At 43.3% G+C, this 17874-nt stretch overlaps 1 protein-coding gene across 4 annotated transcripts in view; it reads left to right on the top strand.

Moving 5' to 3' along the window:
- ARHGAP32 (Rho GTPase activating protein 32) overlaps positions 1–17874 on the top strand; it is a 147799-nt gene extending 129925 nt beyond the window's left edge. For all 4 annotated transcript variants that reach the window (XM_024740784.1, XM_024740786.1, XM_024740785.1 and 1 more), the window contains 8 exons: positions 2717–2824; positions 3412–3557; positions 4174–4369; positions 5916–6061; positions 9640–9711; positions 11553–12428; positions 13107–14080; positions 15530–17874. In XM_024740784.1, coding sequence (XP_024596552.1) covers positions 2717–2824; positions 3412–3557; positions 4174–4369; positions 5916–6061; positions 9640–9711; positions 11553–12428; positions 13107–14080; positions 15530–17782 — 4771 coding nt within the window. In that variant the 3' untranslated portion in view covers positions 17783–17874. The remainder of the gene's footprint in view (positions 1–2716; positions 2825–3411; positions 3558–4173; positions 4370–5915; positions 6062–9639; positions 9712–11552; positions 12429–13106; positions 14081–15529) is intronic.

Genomic DNA, 17874 nt, shown 5'->3' with positions numbered 1-17874 from the left:
TGCCTCTCTGGGCTCAGTTTCCTTGTTTGTAAGAGAGAGATAATAGTACTTTTCTCATAGGATTGTTACGAATATTAAAAGGAAAGCACTCAGAACAAGGCCTGTTAAATAATTACTATTTATATGAGTTAATAACCATTATTATTATCATTGTTATTGTCTGCTGTGTATCTTTATGTTTTTACTTGGTTGTGTATTTTATCTCTGCAAACACGTACACAGAAACAAATGTGTGTGTGAATATATATACATAAAAATATGCTCACACACATACATATATATTTCCTACTATATTGATACATATAACTTCTTTACTATATTATGCTTATCTACTCTACTATTATTTATATTTTTCTACCAAAGTATATATTCTTCTTTATTATATAGATATTTCTTAATAATACATAGGTATTTCCCCAGGAAATTACATGTATAGCTCCCTTGCTGTCTATTTAATCTTCCCTCTTGAACATTATGTACCTTTCCTGTTATATATTATATATTGTACAAATATCCTTCTATATGTTTTTTATATTTACTGTATTGCCTATTCTAGATATAACCCCTCTAAAGTTTAAGCTCCCTGAGGTCACGAATCCTGTCTTATCACGGTATTCTCAGAATAGAAACCTTGCACGTAGTAAATGTGCGGTTCATTGCATATGCATTTTACGTATTTTGTACACTATATATTTTATAGATTGCTGATATATGTCTGTGTATATGGAATACGTATATCCTAATATTATCCTCTTTTCTCCTGATGTGCATTATTTACCTACCATGATGCCCACCTGCTTCATACATATTACTCACTGTATACATATTTCCTCCTTGGCATCTATCTCCTCTGTAATGTGTTTTTATATTCTAGTTTCTTCTATGTAAGTTGTGTATCTTGTACTTCATATATCTCTTTTGATTCAGACTTTCTAAGATTTTAACGTTCACATTTTCTAATTCCTTAATTGTTCTTGAAAAACGTGATTCTTAATAGTGTTCGTTCATGTGAATGAGCCGTATGTTATATAAACCTTTCCCCTAATTTGCCTATTTAATCTGTTTGTATGGTGGGAGTTTTTCTCCAGTTTTGAACACTGCTATGAGGACCATCCATTTACCTGAATCTTTTGGGGAATCAGGGTTATTTTTTTGGATAAAAATCTGGGAATTCTTGGAAATCAAAAGATCTTAAAAGTTTCTTCCCAACCTAAAGCAGTTTTCAACTTGTATTCCATAAGGTATATGCAGTTTATACTCTGCTAAATACGAAATGCTCACTTCATGGCACTCTGACTAAAATTCCCCCTTAGGTTTTAAAAAATCTTTACAATTAGATGTAAAGATTTACACTTAGATGTAAATCTTTACAATTAGGTGTGTGAATAAAATGGTGTCTTTTGTTTTAATTTGCATTTCTTTTAAAATACATTTCTGAAGTGCTTTAATCTTTACCTTCTTTCTTCTACTCCTCCGACTCCAAATAATAAAATTTTACATTGTGTTCTAAATACATTTCTCAAGCTTCCTGTCTCTACATTGTCTCCAGACCAGCCTCACTTCTGTCTGTGTGTCTTTCCTTATTTAACTTGTACAGAAGAGGGATCAAAAATTACCCCTTTTTTTTTGCCAGCTAGAGTAGATACTCAATGCTATTGATGAGCACAGACTTTGGAGCCAAGCTGACCTGGATTTGATTCCAGCACCGCTTGTCTCTGTAACCTGGGCCAACATTGGCTCTCTCACCCATAAAATGGGGGATGGTAACACTGTGCTTGTGGGGTCTGTTGTGAGAATCTGGTGAGATCCCCTGTAGAGGCTTCTTGAACAGTGCCTTGAGCTGTTATCTTCCTTTTCTCAAATTCATGTCAGGCTCGTCTGAATCTTGAAGCCTTATATGTTGACCACAATTTAATTTCAAATAATAGTCTTAAACTTCTGTCTCCTGTTCGTTGTCTTTAATACCTCTGTGTTTATCTGACTTGACTTACATTTAAGCTGATCATGCTTTATTTCCCAAAATACTCTGCCCTACTGTTTAATCTCTCTCTATATAAAAAATTATTTAAATAAATCACACTTAGAATGTATAAGATAAACCAGGATATTAGGATTTGAAGTAGGCTTTCTATCCCAAGAGCATGTTATTTGTTCAAATATTTTCCCTCTTGGGTACCTACTGGAATTTTTCTTTCAACTCTTTTTAGACTTGTGAAATGTTTTCTTTTACAGAAGAAAAGTTTAAATTCCTTCCTGTTAGCATGTCTGCTGCAAGTAGAATAGCATAACTTCTTGATAGTATTTGTCTAGAAACTAAATTTTGTGGAGGATTCACTTCACTGGTGTCCCTGAAACTAAATTTCTAACAGGCAGGAGCAAATATTCCTAAAGATTTCTTTAAAACTAAGGCTGTTTCGTTTTCTGAGCCGTTTCTCTCAGAAGCTTTCATTTCTTACTGCATCTGCCTTAGACTTTTTGTCTTAGTATTCTGTAGATGTAATTATCATATATAAAATGTAGAGTCCGTAATATTCTGACAGCTCTGTAGTAGTAATAATATTCGAACGTAATAGGCAGCAAAAAAATTTGCTGGGGTTTTTATGGTTTCTTTTTCCATTTTGCCACTGAAAACTTACAAGTTAATTAGTAGAGCTTTTATGCTGTATACTGATACCTGGTGTTTCTTTTTGTTAATATGTTGTATTTCATTTTCCAGAACGCTGGAGTTCCTAATGAGACACTTGTCTCTTCTAGCTGACTATTGTTCCATCACAAATATGCATGCAAAAAACCTAGCAATTGTTTGGGCTCCAAACCTGCTAAGGTAAGTTGCATTTGACTTATGACCTGAAGCAGAAGCAGAGTGACTTTAAATAAAAGTAATTCATCAGTGTTCCTTAAGGATAATTTTTTTTAATTAATTAATTAATCTATTTATTTATTTTTGGCTGCGTTGGGTCTTTGTTGCTGCGCGTGAGCTTTCTCTAGTTGCGGCCAGCGGGGGGCTACTCTTGGTTGCAGTGCGCAGGCTTCTCATTGCGGTGGCTTCTCTTGTTGTGGAGCATGGGCTCTAGGCGTGTGGGCTCAGTAGTTGTGGCACGTGGGCTTTGTTGCTCCGCGGCATGTGGAATCTTCCTGGACCAGGGCTTGAACCCGTGTCCCCTACATTGCCAGGCGGATTCTTAACCACTGTGCCACCAAGGAAGTCCAAGGATAATTTTTAAAAGTAAAACTAATATGTTGTTTTTATGAGCATCTTCCTAAAACAGGCAATCGGGGTTTAGCCAAGGCACTGTAAAAGTATGCTTTCTTCCTCTGGTTTGTCTGTGATTTACACATAAAGCGAAAAGTAATGCTCTTTAAGACTGCTGTTTTGGGGACCCTGTGATGGTAATGTTGTTTACCCCACAGATCAAAACAGATAGAATCGGCCTGCTTCAGTGGGACAGCAGCTTTCATGGAAGTGAGAATTCAGTCTGTCGTTGTTGAGTTCATCCTCAATCATGTTGACGTCCTTTTCAGTGGGAAGATCAGCGCGGTCATTCAGGAAGGGGCAGGTATGGCTCTAACAGATGTTGTTCACTACCAGGAACATGTATTAAAACCTCTACCAGATTGGGAAACTGCATTTCTTATCTCAATTTAATAAATCTGTCTTAGTAGAAAGCAGCTAATTTATATCTGTTCCCCAAAATGCACAATATAACAGTTAGTTTGTATGTTTTTAGTGATTACTAAGTATTAGACCTATCACGATCTAAGTTCAGGGCCCATAAAAAATGTATCATGTCACCTATTATTGATGTATATAAAGGTGTAATATAGAGCAGCAGAAGTAAAATTCCTTCCAAAACTAAAAATACATGAATGATACTAGGCCTTGCCTAGAATCTTTTAAGAAAAGAAAATAGTTAAATTACTTAAGGAATTTTATATTTATCACTGTTAATAACCTGGTATGTAATCTTCTATTCCTCACTTAGTATAAGGCTATATTACTTTTACCATTTAAAAAACTTAATGAAGAAAATGTAAAACAACACAGAAAGGGAGATAGATGGATGGACAGATAAGCAGATTGTTATATACACCCACAGATATTTATATCTCCCCCCCCCCCCCCACCGTGTCATGAAGTTTGACTCTCTTCATTGCTTTTTTTTCTTTCCAAAGCTTCTCTATCAAGACCCAAGTCCCTGCTGGTTTCATCTCCATCCACTAAACTGCTGACACTGGAGGAGGCCCAGGCACGAACACAGGCTCAGGTCAATTCTCCAATTGTGACTGAAAACAAATATATCGAAGTAGGAGAAGGACCTGCTGCACTTCAGGGAAAATTTCACACCATAATTGAGTTCCCACCTGAAAGGTAAAATTCATTTAGTCCTCCTCAAAAATGTGCATTTCATGGCTATTTGTAATTTTCTTTTCTTTTACTTTTGCATTTTAGTATTACTATATTGATTCTGTGCCAGTCCCAGAAAAACCTGTTCCTTCGACTCCGGATGTTCCTCATAGGGGCTGATGTGAAGGATTCTCGAAAAGCATTACAACATCATGTCATTGTTGGAAAGGAGAGGAAAGTCTGCTGTACAGGGAATATTGTTAGGGAAATGATACATTTCCTCTATGTAGGGTGTCATTTTCTCTCTGAAATATGTTGTTGAGAAATTTGTTTAGAAATAAACACTGCGACAGTTTATTCAAAAAACAGTGAATGGATGATGGCGTGACATGGGTTCCCACTGAGTTCACAGTAGACCAGTGCTCCTCACAGCGCATCTCCCAACTGGCGGATCATTCTTGGCCAGCCCCAACCCCAGACCCACTGCACCAGAACTCTGGGCTGGGGTCCCGCAGTCAGTCTTTTATCAGACCTTCCAGGTGGTTCTGATGTGTGACAAAGTTTGAGAACCGCTACTGTTCACTCAGTGTCCTTTCCAGCTCCTATTCTCTGTTTCTCTAAAGAAATGGTAATAACATGGTTTTTATATCTTCTTTACTAAGTTACTGTGGGAAGACTAATGTATGTGAGTTAATTTTGACCTCGGGTTACTGCTTTGGCTATTACATAGGAATGTGAGAACTTCAACTCCATGGATTTGGATAGTACTAATGAAAGTTGAGAACTTATTTCCGCATGTTAGTATACTTCTCTAAATTCCTTTCATTTCCCTTGACAATAGTAAGTTAGAACATCTTTGTCATTCTAAGTTTATCTTCAGTTTCTTGAATTTACATGATACCTCTGTAATTTTCTCAAAAACCTCTTTATAGAATAGTAATCAAGAGTGTCGATGTTGGGATACAGATAGACCTGGGTTCCAACTCTGACTGCATTATTTACTAATTTTACAACATTAAGGAAGTCACTTCAACTCCTTAGGGTCATAATTTCCTCAGTTGTAAAATGAGAATAATAATACCTCATATGGTTTTATATAACTTAAATGAGATACTACATATACAGTTAGCATAGTGCCTGGCATTCAATATATGTTAGTTATTTTTCTTAATACTTTTCTTTTTTGGCTTAATTCTCTTTCCTCACAGCTAAAATCATTTTCTTCAACTCTATTTTATTTTTGGAGTTTTAATATTTTCTATTCCCAAATATGTCTTATTCTCACTTATTTCATGGATTGTGAGGTTAGATCCAAATATGAAAATCTGTATAGAAGTTATCTTTGTGAAACTAGTGACTGCTATTAAAATTCATGGATTTAATTTTCATTTCCTGCTTCATTTAGCTGCACAGCTCAGCCGCACTGAGTAGAGTGAGCTCTGTGGAAGGTGGAGGTTTACTGTGTCAGCTGGGCCTCTCCAGGCTGCTTGCTTCTTTCCATCATTTATTCATTGTCCATAAGTAAAGGTAGCCCCTTGGGTATCTTTATACAGATTATTTTCTCTCATAGGAGGAGGCCTCAAAATAAAATGAAAAAGTCTCCTGTGGGCAGCTGGCGTTCCTTTTTCAACCTGGGGAAATCATCATCTGTTTCTAAACGAAAGTTGCAGCGTAATGAGAGTGAGCCTTCAGAGATGAAAGCCATGGCTCTGAAAGGTCAGTGCGTCACACCTTCCCTTCTCTCTGCGCTGTGGGAGCAGTTTGCCTGCAGGGCCACGCTTCCCAGCCTGTCATGCGGCTCTTCTCTAACTCAGACACAAACTCACCACATTGTTATAACAGGCTTCAACAGGATACGTCCTAGTTGTGTTGTTACACGTGAATTGTCTTCTTTTACCAGTGTTTTATCCCCAAATACATATTATATATAAGTGTGTAGAAGTTCCCAATTCCTTTGGAAACTATATAGATAATATGTAGTGTAAATGTGTTTAAAAATTCACAATATATTTGTGATGTAGTTTGTATATTGTTGGTAATAAAAAATAACTGCTGTGGTATTTAAACTTACTAGTCTACATATTTATAGATTTTAAAAATGACAAAATCATATTTCGACATGCCTCTAAGAGTTTATAAGTCTTATAACCAAAGAAGGTATCTTTTTACCAGATATTCATTGATGAGAGTATCTTATTGGATAGATAAATCTATTACTGTGTTGTTGAAAGTACTGCCCTTTTAAAAATCATTTAAATCTACTGATGTTAACAGGTTCTGAATCTAGGAAGGAAAGTAGTGCTTACTTCTTGGGTAATGTTAGAAATACAACATTCAGTTCATTTAATTCATCATTCATTCAGTTTGCAATCATGTACTAAGCAAGTGCTAGATATTTTGATAGCAGCTTCTGCAGATAGAAAGAAAATTAAGACACCACCCCTGCCTTCCATGTCTTATGTGGGACATCATATGTGTAAGAAAATAAATTTCATCCAGAATCATAGCTATTGAAATAGAGGCTTATGTGAGGTATTTATGGCAAGAATTGTCAGTTCATGTGGGGAGAGGAAAGAGAACCTTGACTTGGGTTCTGAAGGATAAGTAGGGATTCACCTGATCAACAAGGGACTGAGAAAGGTATTTCAGGAAGTGGGAGCAGAGTGTGTGCTGGTGTGTGGAACAGGGAGCCATGACGAACGTGGCTGGTGGGATGGTACACAAAGAGGTTCCAGTTCTTAGGGGCCCGGGAAGCTTGCTGGAGTTTTGGTTTTGTCCTGCATTCCTTGTGGCGGGGGGTCATTGAATGGCTTTGTTACGGAGTCCAAGCCCGCTCTGCTTGCTGCACGACAGCGGGCCAGTAAATCAGAGACGAGGTATTGAGGCAAGGAATACGGCCGCAGACCGAGAAGATGGCAGACTAAAGTCTCAAAATAACCATCTCATCGGGGGTTTGGATGCCAGCTTCTTTTATGTATAGCACAGAGAGGGGGAGGAGATGAGGAAGTAAAGTAAAAAGGCCGTAAGTTTTGCATATATCACCTGGAATGGCCAGCCTCGGGGAGGGGACGTGTTAATTCCTTCTTTCTTGCAGCCATCCCCAGGTGGACAGGGTCCGGATGTTTCCCTGAACAAAGGCACTTTGGTTTAACCTTCAGGCAGAGGAGCAGGGTTCCCCGAGGCAGGCCATTACGTATAGACAGTATCCTTTTAGTGAACCAAAGCAGCGGAGAGCAAAGGTTAAAGTGAAAGAAACAGATCCAACATGTAGTCCCGGTTTGTCTCTTCCCTGTTACACCTTCAGTATATAACATGATCGGGTTTGGGTTTAAGAAAGATGACTTTGGCAACAGCATAGGGAATATATGGGAAGAAGACAAGACCTGGAGACTGGACAGTAAATCAGGAGACACTTCAAATTGTGCAGGCAAGAAACGATGAGTGTCTGGAATAAGCAGTGGCCATGGGAGTGGGAAATAGATCGGAGAAGTGTTCAGGAAGCTGAATCTACGGGGTGGGTGACCAAATGGTGGTGAAAAACGAGAAAGATAATTTTCAGGTTTTGATTAAATGGTAAGGGAGTTGGTAGTGCCATTATGCCTGTAGGGAACAGTAGGTTGGGGAAGAAAAATAATGTGTTAATTTTGGACATAGTGAGTTGGACCTGCCCAAGAGGTGATTAATAGTATAGATCTGGCATTCAATAAAGGGGTTTAATCTAACTAGAAATGCAGATTTGAAAGTCATCAGCAAACCAAGGGTGAAAACCCTAGGGATGTATTCTATGGCCAAAGGAGAGCCCGTTGAGTGAGGGAAGCGAGTTGGGGCCTGTTGAGTTGGGAGGCGAGTTGAGTTGGGAAGCGAGTCCTGGAGAAAAGCAGTGTTTAGAGGGTGGAGAAGGCAGAGCTGTCATGAAAGGAGAGTGAGAACAAACGGTGCCTAGGCAGGGAACAAGAGCTGGGCGCCAGCAGCGGAAGTCAGGGAGGAAGGGCTTACAAGGAAGTGTCAGCAGCCTTGAGCACTGCCAAGAGGCTGAAAGAGGATGAGGATGTTTAACAAAGAAGATTCAACATGTGTAATTAATTAAATGACCTGTGTTAATTTCCTAGGGCTGCCCTAACAAATTGCCACATATTGAGTGGATAAAAACAACAGGAATTTGTTTCCTCACAGTTCTGGAGGCTAAAAACTGAAATCAGGGTGTCAGCAGGGCCATGTTCCCTCTGAAGGATCCAAAGAATCCTTCCTGGCCTCTTCCAGCTTCTGGGGACACCTGGTATTCCTTGGCTTGCGGTGCTTCCACTCCAGTCCTGCCTCCATCTTCACGTGGCTTTTGCTCTGTCTCTCTGCATCTTTTCTTCTTAAAAGGATACCAGTCATTGGATTTAGGGCTCACCCTAAATCCAGCTTTGTTGCTGAAATATCGGCTTCCCTGTGCACCGATGCCGAACAGAAATATGGAGACAGAGATTTTGGAGGAAGAGAGAGATGACTTTATTTTTCTGCCAGGCAGAAGGGAAGACACAGCAGGCTAGTGCCTCAAGAGCTGTGCCCCCCTGTCCTGGGGAATTACAGGGGTTCTTATAGGTGGAACTCCCAAGGATAAGTGATAGGATCAAAGTGGTGAAGGTCTTGCATTCTTCTTCTTCTTCCAGTATTTTAAACCAGTCACTGCTGGCGTCAGGCAGCCTGTTAATTGGGTCCGTTGGTCTCTGGCTTATCAGCCTGCGACCTTCTTTCTGAAATGTAAACAGCTACAAGGGGTGATTTGCTACAAGAGAACGCAGCAGAGAGTAAATGCCAGGTGCAGGGTACAGTTCATATGGAATCAGAGAGTAAATTCGCTTTGTGAAGGACACGTCTAGCTACAAGTATTTGTTAGTAGTAACAGCTAAAGAATAACCAGGATCGCTTAACTCTTTCAGGGCTGTTTATGCTGTTTCCCCAGCCTGTTCATTGTTGCTTATTTTTCTTGTTTATCAGAAAAGTCTCATTTCTATTTTCACTGCAACAGTATGAGATCATCTCAAGACATACTGATCTTTAGGAAATATAAAAGCAAGTTTTAAAACTCATCTCTATTCTCAAGTTCATAATCCTTTAGAAAAGATTTTTCACATAGGAAACCACTTGAGAACGGTACAACACATTATAAAATACAATGCAAAACTGAATATGGTTGCAAAAATATAATTACTCTTGGAAGTTAAATATATGCACAGAAAGCACTGTTCCCTTTCAGTACATATGTAACGGTGAATAAAGCCTGACACTGTTTGGTTTCGACTCTTCAGGTGGCAGGGCAGAAGGGACCTTGCGCTCAGCTAAGAGTGAGGAGTCTCTCTCTTCTCTCCACGCAGCCGAAGGTAAGACTAAAGCATCAGTTGTTTTATTCTAGAATATATTTCATAAAAGGACACACAATTAAGTATATTTTATAAGTACATGCTTAATAAATAGGCTATAGACTATGATTTCCTAAAAATACTAGAATCTGTTGATATTTAGCGTTGTCCATTGATGTTTTAATATGGTAAGTCTTTAATTTCTTCACTTTTGACATGATTGCTATTCAATTTACATAAAAATAGGTGAGTGTTTTAAGTTAACCATTTATATTTATTAAGGCCCAGTGGGAAATGGTGTTAATAGTATTTCTTTAAATTTCACAATGAGAGCACAATGTTTGTTACAAAGTGTAAAATTAAGCAGTTTTGATGTTTAGACCAGTAGTCTTTTGTCTTGCAAATTTAACCTGAGGTTAAATCTCATACATCACTTTGGTTAGAGGTAGCCCTCATTATCTGAGGATGATTAGTACCAGGAGAAGGCAACTTAAAGTGAATCTGCTTAAAATGGGGACCAAAATTTTATGGTAAATAGTACAAAAAGATTTGATTGCAACTTGAAGAACAAAACTTAAAACTTTTGAAAATAACTTTTTAGCTTCCGTTTAGGATAAATCGGGTTATAGTTGCAACTCTGTACTAATTTTTAGAATGAACAAAGATTACTTCCATGTTGACTTGGAGGGAGGTAGAACTTTTTTGACAAAACCATGTAGTTTAGCAAATAGGACATCCTCCACGTCGTGTTTGGCTTGTGCAGCAGTATGATAAAAAAAAAAGGCACTTGTTGCAAAAATAATCAAGAGCTGCATTGGTGTATCCCACGGACTTTTCTTAATCCATTGATATTGAAATTGTGCTCTTTTGAAGTTTCCTGGGGTATCTTCCTTCTGGTCAACCTTCTCATCCTCATTTATAACTTCTAACTGCCAGGTCCTCATTGACCAATGGCTCTGCTTGTGATTCAACAAATCCTCGCATTTCACTCCAGTTGGGTGTCTGACATCTTACTGGTTTTCCAAGATTTTCCATTTCACTGAAGTCAAGAGAATGGTTCACAAAAACAATGCAGTGGGCTGGGTAGGTGCTTGTATTAAGCAGCAAATAATATTTGAGTAGGGATTAGTTTTATAAGTGGTCAGCACGCTAGCGGATGTGTTTGTGTTAAGACAGTGCCTCCTTATAGTACATTTTCACTATGGCAGTTCTAGTCATTGTAATAGAATAACGAGACAGAGGACTTCTTCTACCAGTTAGACGTTTAGCAGTATCATAAAATCAGGTAATACTCTACCACTCTTAAGGCCTCTCCTTGAGAAACTTAAAGCCTGTTCTTGTTAAAGAAAAAAAAAATTATTTTTAAGTATTTGAAAGGAATCCTTTACTAAATATATGTAAACACTCTTTTTTTTGAGAAGTTCAATTTTGTAGTAATTTGGGTATGAGGATTTTTCCTCAGAAAAACAAACAGAAAACCCTTTTTGCTATTGTATATCCAAAGTACCATTTAAAGTGGTTAGTTCTACCTCACAAATCATGTGTGAGGTCAGTGATAAAATCAGACAAAAAGAAATGAAAAACTTGGGCAAAGTCACAAGAGTCAGTGTTGGGCTAGTAATAGAATCTAAGAGTTTTGAGTCCTTTTTCCTATTGAAACCATCAAATGCATTCTTCCTCTGATTGTATCGGATGTGTTTGTTACTTAGCATTTGCTTTGGGAGTTCCATCTGTGTGCCCCAAGAGACAATTATGTTTTCTTACTCTATATGGTATGTTTCTGCTGTACGGAGTAGATGATTTCTCACGGCACTGTGTATCCCATGACATTCATACTGTGATATTGTATCCATTTTTACCAGGTGATTCCAAGCTGTTCCGACCCAGAAGACCCAGATCTAGCAGTGATGCCCTGAGTGCCTCTTTTAATGGAGAGATGCTGGGGAACCGCTGTAATTCCTACGATAATCTGCCTCACAACAATGGAAGTGAGGAGGAAGTAGGGCTGCTGCACATTCCGGCTCTCGTGTCTCCTCATTCAGCTGAGGATGTTGATCTGAGCCCACCAGACATCGGGGTAGCCAGCCTGGATTTTGATCCGATGTCATTTCAGTGCAGTCCTCCTAAGGCCGAATCAGAATGTCTGGAGAGCGGGGCTTCCTTTTTAGACTCATTGGGATACTCCAAGGATAAACAGGGTACCAACAGAAAGGACACAGAAGCAGGTGGTAGCCAGTCTCAGACTCCAGGAAGCACTGCAAGTTCTGAACCTGTCTCACCTCTTCAGGAGAAACTGAGTCCATTCTTTACCCTGGACTTGAGCCCAACTGAAGAGAAATCATCTAAGCCAGCCTCGTTCACTGAAAAGGTCGTCTATGCTTTCTCTCCAAAGATTGGACGGAAATTAAGCAAATCCCCCTCTCTGAACATATCTGAGCCAATTTCAGTGACCCTTCCCGCTCGGGTGTCGGAAGTCATCGGTACCGTCGCAAACACAGCAGCCCAGAACGCACCTTCTCCAGCTTGGAACAAAAGTGGCGAAGAAAGTGATGTCATAAATAGATCCCCCACCCAGGTAGTAAAGATAAAAGCAAACGAGAGAGAGGCCCAGGAAGGGTGTGAGTCTGAAGTCCAGCCCCTGGACCAGGTGGCTGCTGCAGACGCAGACCCGCCAGGGAAGGAGGAGCCTGCCTCAAGCAGTCAGAGTAAGGCTGTACCTTCTGGACAGACTCAGACAGGTACCATTTGTTTTCCTCCATTCTTTCTTTAAGCTAAGAGGGATCTTCAATCCCGTGTGCCAACTGTGCCTTTTAAGAGAAATTTACTCCACAGCTAGCCTTTAATCAAACAGAATGTTTTTCTAGGTGGTGCTGATGGTTCAAAGCCCTAAATTAAAATCAATCAAACAGAAAATCCCCCAAAGGGCCAGTGGTCCTGCTTCAAACCTTCATAAAGTCCCCTTGGACAGTCAGAATTCCTGGATAATTTTTGCACAACTTCGTAGCTCTTGATTCTGTTTTCTCTTCTGATAAAATACCTAAATTATAGCCTTACAAGTTAACCAGCCAGCCTACACCGTCAAATATAAAAACTATTCTTAATGACAATCTGCAAGCGCTTGAAGCTTGTTTTTTAAGCAATCTTTTCTGAGCCAGGTGAGGGACCTGCTTCACCCCCATCTCTGTAGCAATCCAAGAGGAGATTGCAATCTTAAACACTCTTTTGTTTTAGTTTTCCTTCTGAACCAGATGTGTTTTCTACAGCATTTGCATGTGGGATAGAAGATCGTGGATTGCCATTTTGAAATATGGAAGGCACCCATTTTTTTAGTGATGAAATGGGGAGTGTTTGGCTTTCCGTATAGGATAACACAAGCTACCTTTTCACTTTCATTTTTTTTCCCAATTTCCCACCAGGAGCAGATACCCATGACCCCCCTCAGGATTCCGTTCCTGTAAGTTCAGTCTCTCTTATCCCACCACCACCGCCTCCGAAAAATGCTGCCCGCCTGTTGGCGCTGGCCTTAGCTGAGTCTGCACAGCAAGCCTCGACCCAGTCATTGAAGAGACCGGGCGCTTCCCAGGCTGCTTGTACCCATTATGGAGACACAGCAGTGGCTGCGACTGAAGAGAAACTGCCTACTGCCTACTCTAGTGCTACCTTAGATAAAGCCTATTTCCAAACCGATAGGCCAGCTGAGCAGTTCCACCTCCAGACCAAGGCCTCCGGAAACTGTGACCAGCCAGCACCGGATATGGCAGCTACTGGGGTTTATACCCATTCCAGCGCCACTGAATCTGGGGAGCAACGGCACCCAGCAGACATACCAGGCAATCAGCCGCCTCGAATCTGTTTATCTGGGGACCCAGAAAAAGCCAGAGTCACTTCAGTTCCCTTAATAGATTCTGAGTCTGATGATCACATAAGTTTCCCTGAAGACCAGTCTGTGAAGACCAGTATGCCGACTGTCTCCTTTGTGGGCCAGGATCAGCTTCGTTTCTACAGTGGAGACCAGCCTCCTTCTTATCTTGGTGCAAGTGTGGATAAGCCCCTTCACCCTTCAGAACTTGCAGACACAGCTCCCGCACCTTCTAATTTGCCTAGGGACAAAATCTACCCTCCTTCTGGGTCCCCTGAAGAGAATACCAGCACAGTCCCCGTGGCTTACATGACCACTGCTCCAGCAGCAGCTGACTTGAGCGCCAGAGAAGCCAACTGGGATGTGGTCGAACAGCCCAGCGCAGCAGGGTTCACCGCTGCCACCCTCCAGCGCGGTCACAGAACTAATCGTCCCCTCCCCCCGCCTCCTTCCCAGAGACCCTCAGAGCAGCTCCCAGTCCTGGGGCAGGTACAAGCCGCAGCCAGTATAGGACTAAACAACGCCCACAAGGTAAGAAGGGGGGAAGTCAGTGAGATGAAATGTGTATTTTTCCGAAGGTATGTCACTCTCCAGCAGGGTGTGTTGTTACCTTAAGTGAGATCTGACATCTGCCTTTAAGTCCTGTGGCAGGTTTCCATGAAACATTTCCCAGTTGAGGTTGGGATCTGCCTTTATTGTGATGCTGGTTTTCCTCTGAAAAAGGAGTGGTTACTCGATGGCTCTAGTTTAACGATACCTGCTCCCTTTAGTTCCTAAGCATGTAGGTAGTTTTTTCACGGAGATACGAAGAGATTGTGAACAAACGAGTCAAGCTGGGCCTTAGGTGTCAGGGTTGCAGGGTTTTCCCGGCTCCATCACTGATTCATTGTGGCTCTGGGCAAGTCGTCCAACCACCTCTGCCAGTTACTCACATCTGCACTACCAAAGCGCTGTATTCTCAGGACATTTGAAAGACTTTCTGCCTTACAGACTTTTTAGCAATATCAGAGATGACAGTGTCTTAGGACTTGTTATTTTCTCAACATTAACCAGCAGATTGTTCTATAGTTAAGCACCTGTTTTGATGAGAGAATGTTACACGCAGAATGATAAGGGTTTTTGTGGCCACCTTGAACTAAAAGGACTTCATACCTAGTCTTCTGTGTGGGGTGCTCCTTCTAGTGGCTGCTTCTCAAGGGGAGAGTGTTTGCAGCCCTGCAGTGAGGACCACGTTTGGCTTCTAATGCCGCAGACCGGCTGGAGCACAAGGAGGGAGGGAGAGACAGGGACTGTTGGATGCCACCTAGACAAGTCCCTTTCTGTCCTTCCCTGGACTGGGGGCTAAAAACTGTCCACTGGGCAGCCGTGAGTCACTTTAAAAACCTCTCCAGATAGAACCAATGCTTCTTGTTTAACAGAATGTTCTTGGTGTTGAGACTGAGCTGCATAGACAGGGTGTATGTCTTTAAGCCTGGTGGTTATTTGGCTAAACTTCTGTTCGGTCTGCACAGTAAGACAGTGTCATGGGCCACCTCATCTCACGTTAAAAACCTATCATAAATGAGAACAGCTCTCCAAAGATGGGATGGCTGCTACACCAGATGGCCACACAGGCCTTCTTTCCGTGGCAGTGGGGACAGGTCGGTCTCTGTCCTGTGCAGTGTATCTGCACAGCTTGGGAAATTCCAAGCTGCTGCCCCAGTGGCCTCAACTTGTGAGTTTAATAGCGTTTGATTCCATAGAGGGGAGCGGAAAAGACAAACTCACACTGTTATCATCTTCCAAGCTGCTGCCCCAGTGGCCTCAACTTGTGAGTTTAATAGCGTTTGATTCCATAGAGGGGAGCGGAAAAGACAAACTCACACTGTTATCATCTTCCAAGCTGCTGCCCCAGTGGCCTCAACTTGTGAGTTTAATAGCGTTTGATTCCATAGAGGGGAGCGGAAAAGACAAACTCACACTGTTATCATCTTTCAATAGGTTCAAGGAGTAGTTCTGGCTCCAGAGAGGCCGCCTGAACCCAGAGCCCTGGGTGACCCCACGCCTGTCCTGGCCGGCGACGGTGGGGCCGCCGCGCAGTGTCCCGCCTCTGCGCCCGCCCCCCAGCCCAGCCTTCCCGAAAAGGTGCGGGAAGGTGCCAGGGCCCCCCCACTGCACCTGCGCGGCGAGCCCGTCCCCGTGCACTCCTCCTGTGGCTTCCCTACCCCGGGGCCCCCCACCAGGACCATGGAGAGTAAAATCGCCGCTGCCATCCACTCCAGCTGCCCAGACACGTCCAGCAGCTCCGGGCACCACACCTTTGTCACGACTTCCTCAGCCTCCGTGGAGGACGTTTTGCCTTTCCCAGTCCCTGTCCCACAAGCCAAGCATGCCTCTCAGAAAACTGCCTATTCCACCTTTGCTAGGCCTGACGTCACCACTGATCCCTTTGGTCCAGAAAACTGTTTGCATTTCAGTATGACTCCAAGCTGCCAGCACCGCCCCCAGAGCGTCCCCCCTCATCACGGCAAAGTGGCGCAGCAGCAAGCGTACGGCTCCAGATCAGAGCCGCCAGCCTCCATGGGTCCTCGCTACAACACGTACGTGGCCCCGGGAAGAAACGTGTCTGGACACCACCCGAAGCCATGCGGCCCGGCCGAATACGTGTCCTCTCTGAGCTCCTCCGTTAGGGGCAGCTGTTACTCCGAAGAAATGCCCCTGTACCCCACCATCCGCAGGGTGCAGTCTCTCCACACCCCTCCGTCGTCCATGATTCGCTCTGTCCCCATTTCGAGGACAGAGGTGCCCCCAGATGATGAACCAGCCTACTGCCCAAGACCCCTGTACCAGTATAAGCCATATCAGTCCTCCCAGGCCCGCTCAGATTATCACGTGACTCAGCTCCAGCCTTACTTTGAGAATGGCCGGGTGCACTACCGCTACAGCCCCTATTCCAGCTCTGGTTCCTATTACAGCCCAGACGGGGCCCTGTGTGACGTGGATGCCTACAGCACAGTGCAGTTGAGGCCCCTTCACCGCCTGCCCAACCGCGACTTGGCTTTCTACAATCCTAGGCTGCAAGGAAAGAACGTGTACGGCTACGCTGCTTTGCCTTCACGTCCCCGGGCCAATGTGACTGGCTCGTTCTCTGCGAATGACCACAGTGTAGTCAACATGCCTCCAGTCGCCGAGGTAAAGCACACTTACACCTCATGGGATTTTGAGGACATGGAAAAATACCGCCTGCAGTCCATCCGGAGGGAGAGCCGTGCGCGGCAGAAGGTGAAAGGGCCTGTTATGTCCCAGTATGACAACATGACCCCCGTGGTGCAAGATGACTTGGGTGGGATCTATGTCATCCACCTGCGGAGTAAATCAGATCCTGGGAAAACTGGACTTCTCTCGGTGGCAGAAGGAAAGGAGGGGCGGCACCCAGCCAAGGCCCTTAGTCCCGAGGGAGATGACCGCCTCTATAGGAAGCATCTGGAGCCAGAGTTCGACAGAGCCCACCACCATGGAGGACACGGCAGTGGGCAGTCAGAGAAGCCGACCCTCCCTCAGAAGCAAAGTAGCCTCAGGAACCGGAAGCTGCATGACATGGGTTGTAGTCTCCCTGAGCACAGGGCACATCAGGAAGCAAGCCATAGGCAATTGTGTGAATCAAAAAACGGGCCACCTTACCTACAGGGAGCCGGCCAGTTAGATTATGGGCCCAAAGGGATTCCGGACACTTCTGAGCCAGTCAGCTACCATAACTCTGGAGGGAAATATATTCCATCAGGGCAGGAGTCTCTAAGACTGAACCACAAAGAGGTGAGGCTCCCCAAGGAGCTGGAGAGGCCTCGGGCTAGGCAGATTGCAGCCCCAGAGAAACACTCCAGAGACTGCTGCAAGGAGGGGGAACACCTCGCGCAGGCAGCAGTCCCACCCCCTAAGCCAGAGAGGAGTCACAGCCTGAAGCTCCACCATACCCAGAACGTGGAGAGGGACCCCGGCGTGCTGTACCAGTACCAAACACACGGCAGGCGCCAGGGCAGTGGGACTGTCGGGCCCCAGTACGATAACCTGGAGGGCTACCACTCCCCGCCCCAGCACCAGCGAGGAGGCTTCGGAGCAGCGGCGATGGGCACGTATGTGCCCCCCAGCTTTCCCCACCCACAGAACAGGACATACGCTACAGCTCTGGGGCAGGGCGCCTTCCTGCCCACAGAGCTGTCCTTGCAGCATTCTGAGACACAGGTCCATGCGGAATGAGCCCCGGGAGCAATAGAGTTGAAGCAGCCTCTGCTGGACAGTGGACTGTTCTATTTTTTTCAGTAACCAAAAAAAAAAAAAAAAAAAAAAAA

The sequence above is a fragment of the Neophocaena asiaeorientalis genome, unplaced genomic scaffold (genome assembly GCF_003031525.2).
Source record: "Neophocaena asiaeorientalis asiaeorientalis breed wild unplaced genomic scaffold, Neophocaena_asiaeorientalis_V1.1 scaffold308, whole genome shotgun sequence".
Taxonomy (NCBI): domain Eukaryota; kingdom Metazoa; phylum Chordata; class Mammalia; order Artiodactyla; family Phocoenidae; genus Neophocaena; species Neophocaena asiaeorientalis.
Note: the sequence above shows the minus strand (reverse complement) of the source record. Positions and strands in the feature narration are given on the sequence as shown.